The 6,000-nt window shown below is 49.5% G+C and overlaps 1 protein-coding gene across 1 annotated transcript in view; it reads left to right on the top strand.

The window, feature by feature from the left end:
• The window catches only part of FBN3 (fibrillin 3), a gene marked incomplete at its 5' end in the record, with an annotated part of 112,827 nt that overhangs the window by 1,261 nt on the left and 105,566 nt on the right, over positions 1–6,000 (top strand). Inside the window, 2 exon segments of the mRNA XM_026865267.1 lie at positions 1,507–1,613; positions 1,616–1,809. Coding sequence (XP_026721068.1) covers positions 1,507–1,613; positions 1,616–1,809 — 301 coding nt within the window.

Genomic DNA, 6,000 nt, shown 5'->3' with positions numbered 1-6,000 from the left:
GGAGTGATGGGGTTGGGGGGGAGGAAGAAGAGGGAGCAGGAGAAGGGGGTACACGTTCCTCTGCGATCCTTTTCATCGAGCTTTCTCAGAGCACCCCGCATCAGCACCCTCAGGCAGAGCCTTGTCCCAGGTGACCCCCCCAGGGAGTCACCCGATGGCACTGTGACCCCCGGGGGGGTTGGTGTTGTGCCAGGGTCCATACCCCTCGCCCAGGGCAGTTTTCCTTTGCCCCCCAACACCTGGAGTCCCAGGATGGCTGTAAGGACTAAAATAAAGCTGCTCCAGAGACCGCTGTGGGCCCCTTCTCCCCTCAGCACCCCATGGCATGGGCTGACCCCCCGCTTCTGCCCCTCTGGGCTCTGCTTGCGCTGGCCCCGGGCCATGGGACCCCTCCGCCATGTCACTTGCCCCCAGGGAGGAGCAGGGCTTGTGCCTTTTTTTTCCCAGGGAGGGCCTTGTTCATCAGGATGGGCTTGCTCAGGGCAGAAAGTCTCTGCGGGCTGAGGACCTGGTGTGATTCGGGGCCAAACTCTGAGTCTGGCCCCTGCCCAGCTATGGCCATCTCGTAGGCTCTGCTGCCGGCCCCCAGCCCCCGTGAGCTTGCCCAAGGTGAGTCCACGACCAGCGGCCTGAAGGGTCTTGTGCTGCCTCCATTGGCCCCTCCACAGATGCTCTGGATCCTGCATCATCCTCCGCCCCACGACCTCTTGTGCTCGGCTGCCCGTCCCAGCTCAGGAGCTCCCCTACATCCCTCCGGCATGCCCAGCCCTCCACCTTCTCTGTCCCTTCACCCTCCCTGGAAACCAGGCTTAGCTTAATGCACCACGTCTTCATGCTCTAGCCCCAGCTCACAGCCTCCCATCTCACTCCAGCCCACGATGACCCTTTTGCCTACCTCATTTTTCTGTCCCTCTCATGGGTTTGCCAGCAGACTTAGTTTGCCCCTCAGCCAGCTAGAATTACCAGGTATCTGAGAGGTTGTTTTTCCAGCAACTCTTGTCCATGCCATGGTCTGTCTGGAGTACGATGCAGTAAAACAGAGCTGTGTGACCTGGGAGGATGGTCCATAAATAAGATTTGCTTTATCTTCAAGTTCTCCTCTTGCTGCGTAGCCCTGCATCTCCCGTTGCTCCTCTGAACTCAGGCATATGCCGAGGTCAGTATCATCACCCACCACCGTGGGCAGGCCCAGGACAGATGTACTTTTGTCACTCTGTTTCTCCATCACAAGGACAGGAAAATAGTTAAAAGGGCAGAACCATGACTCTTGGAGATCTCTTGGTTTCCAGCTCTTGGGGAAGAAAGGTTTAGCAATGCTGTGGTGGGGTATGATGGTGTGAACATGTTGGTTGCATGTACAAGGAGCCAAACTTGGTGTGACTGTATGACCCCACTGTATTAACTCTGGGGAGGGGTCGTCTGGGATGATCAATCATTTCAAAAATATGAAAGCCCTTAAGAATGCTTCTGTCTCTCTCTTTTTCTTTCCTCTGTTTTTGCTTCTAGAAAGGGAACGGCAAGACGGCGTCTTGGCACTTAGGGGCTGCTGCCTAAAACCATCCTCCACCAAGGCAGCAGGGACCCTACAGCTGGAAGAAGCTTTTGGGGCAGCCGGGGGAACTGAGGAATCCGTGCCATCATGGGGGTATTATGGCTGGCCAGGTTCATGCTGGGATGTACAGCAGTTATGTACGTGGAACAAGCCCAGGGTCAATATGAAGGGGACTTGCAGACAGACAGATTTGCAGGCTACGAGGAAAGACAGCCAGCGAACAGAGTGAGAAGAAGAGGCCAAGACACTTTACGAGGGTATGTTTAATGTTCTTTTCTATTTTACAAAGCAGAACTTGGGTTATTATCACAGCAAATAGACATGCTTGCAGCATTGCCTTTCCTGGAGCTCGGGAAGGAGCCTACTCTACGGTAGGAGGGAAGCTTATGCCACCAACTCCCATGCGAGCAGAGAGCTGTGCGTGGAGCTCTGCTGCTTTGTGCAGGGCGTCACAGCACCTTAGGGCTCATCTGCAAGGGCTGAGAACCATCCGCACGCTGCCTGTTTGTGGGAGGGGTGCTGTGCGCTTGGCTGGAGTGGTGGCTGTGGCTGGGCTTTCCACCGTCACTAGTGGGGATGCTGCCAACTTGGGTTTTGACCCTGGAGTCGCTTTCAGCTCTGCTACCAGTCAATGCTCTGGGCTGTATTGAGAAATTATTGCCTCTGATAGCTGCTTTTACAAGATGACTGTTGCTAAATGGAAGGTGTCACACTACATCCCTTGTTGTGCGGCGTAGTTGTGGCTTGTGGTCTCATCTAGAGATAAATCAGTGAGAGAGCCGGACCCGTGAGTGTTTTCCACCTGAGGAGGGAGACAGGGCTCGGCTAGAAAATCCTGAGGCTTGTGCTGGAGCTCAGCTGTGTTTGCATGCTCTCAAGATGGTTCCTGGCCCCAGCACTGATTCTGGGTTATTTTAAGTCTGCCTGGCTGTAGTTCTTGGAAAGCATTCCTGTGTCAGTGGGCAGAATCAGAGCAGAACGTGATACACGCGCGAAGCCTGGACTGTGCCAGAGTCCTCCGGCACTTGCTGGGGAATGCTTCTTGAATGGGATGGAGTGCTGTGCTTTCAGCCCAGACAGTCAAATGTGCCGTGTTTGGGCTGGAGCTGGAACACAGAGCCTGGCCGTGGAGCTGCCAGGGGCAGGGCCGTGGGGCTGGCGGCATCTGCTCTTGGAATTCGAACGTGCGTGGCCACTCCCTCCCGCTACGGCGGACTTGGAAAAGATGGACAGCAAGTGTCCTGGGAGACTGGTCTTCTCAAAACCAGCCACCAAAAGCAGCCATTAGCTCACTCACGGGGTAGGGACAGCCTATGTCTTCCCCAGTACGATCCAGGCAAACTGTCTCCGTGCTCCTCTCTTTGAGTCCGTCATCCCTCAGATAAAACATCCCAAATATTTATGACTAATAGGGATTGAGGCCCTTTCTTGAAAAGGATGGGATGGCAGTCCACCAGGTCCAGAGACTCTTGTCCAGCCTGGCTGACCGGGGCTATATGTGATTGATTACTGTGCTCATAATGGGGATAGAAAGAATTGGAAGGAGTTGATGTGTGCGTGGATGCTGCTGTCTCACACACCCCTGTGAAGAGAAAGGAAGGGCAGAGCAAGGGAATGATGAGTGTTTCCATTCCCCACAGGACTCAAGAGAAGGTCACTGGTGTCCAGTGGTCTTATGGCACTCGGTGACTTAGGTGACCAGATCCCGTTTTCAAAAATGATTTACAGCTTGAATCCTTTTGACTTTTGGTGAGTTCGAAGAGTCCAAATCCCAAGTGCATTTTAAAAATGAAGCCCAGATTCCCAAGCTAGAAATTACTTCTGAGAACTCTTCTCTGCTCTAAAGCCTCAGACATGGACCCACAATTAAGTAAAGCAACACCAGATTATTGGTTGTGTAAGTTTAGTGGCCACACAGTCAGTTCGACGCAGGATCAGAATCAGGCCTGAAGCGTCTGAGTCGCGGTCCCCTGCTGAGAGCTGAGGACCACACTGCTACCTCCTTCGTTTTCTCTTCTGCTTTCTGTAGCAATTGCTGTAGGAAAAGAGAAAAAAACCCACCGGGGTAAGTGCAAGGTCTGTCTAAGGAAGTCTGTGCAACTGTAATTTAAGAAGCATCATTGTTTCCTGGCCCTTGGGAGACCGGTCTTGTTTCAAGGGAGGGAATCATGGTGGGCAACACAGGGGAAGCTGGCAAAGCTCGGAGTGGCTGGAGCTCCTGCCCCAGGCGCTTCCCATGCTCTGTGTCAAGTGACCCTGACAGTCTCCTCGGTTTTGTGTCCAAATCTCTCCTTCAGGATTTCCAGCCCTTCAGCAATCTCTCTTTAAAATCTCGACTTTACAAGCAGAGAAAACCACTTGAGATGAGAAATCTATTGAAGGCTGATGTTTTAAATAATGTTCCACTGGGCTTGGAAAGCAGCTCCAGATCTCATCAGCTACAATGCTGTGGATGGGTCTGGCAGCCTGCGAAAGCCAACTCCTGCAGAGCCACAGACCCAGCGGATTTTCCTGTAGCTTCCCCAAACAGCACTAGTCCCGCGTCCTTATGTTCTGGTTTGAAACAATTCTGGAGAGTTGCAGCTGGGGATCGGTGTCTTCCCTGACCTGGGGTTTGCTGCCGTAAGGTATCAGGATTCTTTGGTGCTGTGAAATTTAACTGAGCTTGATACACTTTCCTGGGAAAAGCAGATAAGCCATACTTTAAGCTTTGGTCCACTCACAGACTACCCCTGTAGTAGCATAATAAATGAATGAACAGTGAGTTTTCTTGGTGCAGCTTTAAACGTAAAGGAAGGTAGGGTTGTCTTTTTTTTATTTTTTTTTTTAAATTTAGTGTTATTTTACAATGTAGGCATGCAGGTGGCTTACCTTGGCTACTGATGTTTGTGGAATCATCTGTTGTATAACGCCACACCTCTAAACACACAGCTGAACCTCTAAGCACACTTATCTGTGGTGTCTTTTTTAATAGTTGATGGCACCATTTCAAATATTTGCTTTGGCATTTGCTTTCGAAGACCCACAACTTCCTCTTTCGGAGAGATAGACTAATTTCAATCCAGTTTTCAACGGAGATATCTTTGGTTCTGAGACTTTCTTTGCTCCGTGGTTTGCATGAAAGGAATTTAAATAGAACTGCAATTAAAACACAGCAAAGCTTAGCTGCATCACATGGGCCTCAATTGGAAAGCTTCCCTGGTGAGTCTCGGGCCACCACCCCCAGCCACTGTCCTGGACCCCTGGTTTCTGTGAGAATGTTCAGAAGTTTGTACGTCAGTTCTGAATGGGAGGAAACTACAGATCTGGAGGATTTGCTGGTTAGATCTGATGATGAAGCAGTGCAGAGTCCTCAACTTCTTCCTCTTCTTCTTTGTGGAAACCTTGTGCTCAGGGCTTCTGGACTATCTGTAGCCCTGTCTTGTTTGTTCCTTGAAATACTTGCTTTCCCAACACAAATTAATGTGTTTTTTTGTAGAAGGGCTCACTATGCTTGAGACCTTCCATCCTGCCAGATCTCAAGCCTTTTACAATGTTAACGTGCCATTCACAGATGACTTTGTCCGCGACAGAGATGTTTTTGCACCTAAAATGTTTTTTTATGACAGAAAACCAATACATTAGGGGACTCAAAGGACAGTCACCTATCTTGACAGGCTCGATCTGGTGTTTGCTCTCCCATTTATTCTTGTATGTGCCCTCTTTTCTCTTGGGTGGGTGGAACCACAGATTGCCTCCATCTCTAAATTGTGTTATATCACAAATTGGAAAAGAAAATAGAATCACACCAGAACTGCACAGAGCGCATGACCCAAATGTTTTTCTAGGGAAATTTTTTTACCAGTTCTGGAAGGATCAAATACCCAAACGTATCTGGCGCTCCTTCCTTCATTTCTTCCTAAATATCTTCTACTCCTGCACCCAGCACAAATAACTTCCTCTGGGTTTTTCAGGAAAGTCTTGAGTAAGCCCAAGTAGCACGGGATATCTGCTCTTTTTTTGGTGGCAAGTTACTTTGTGTGAAGTTTTAGTCAATTAGTACTAATTGATAATAGAAATACACAGAATCATTTAATATCTTAGAGCTCGTAGCGTGAAACTGCTCTCTGGTAGCTCCGACCTGCCCAACGCGAGCTCTCCTTGCTGACACCCGGAGTGAACTGGCTGTGCCTGAGGACAGTTGTAGATGTTGTGTTGGTAAAAGAGGCTTCAGCAATGCAGGAGGAACGATTGTATATGTTGGTGCTGGAAACGTATTTATTTGGAGCTCTGTTCCCATCCCAGTCTCCTTTAATGAAGGGAAAAGTATGAAATAAATGCAAAGCATGAAATAAATGCAAAATAAACAAGCCTGTATTCATCAGTGCTTTAAAAAATAACAATTAATAAAGTAATGGGGAGCAATAAATCACAGCCAAAGCTGTGATTTAATCTGTCCTTAAACTCAT

This window comes from Athene cunicularia (assembly GCF_003259725.1).
Source record: "Athene cunicularia isolate RWA chromosome 28 unlocalized genomic scaffold, athCun1 chr28_part3, whole genome shotgun sequence".
Taxonomy (NCBI): domain Eukaryota; kingdom Metazoa; phylum Chordata; class Aves; order Strigiformes; family Strigidae; genus Athene; species Athene cunicularia.
This window is presented reverse-complemented; position numbering and strand designations above follow the sequence as displayed.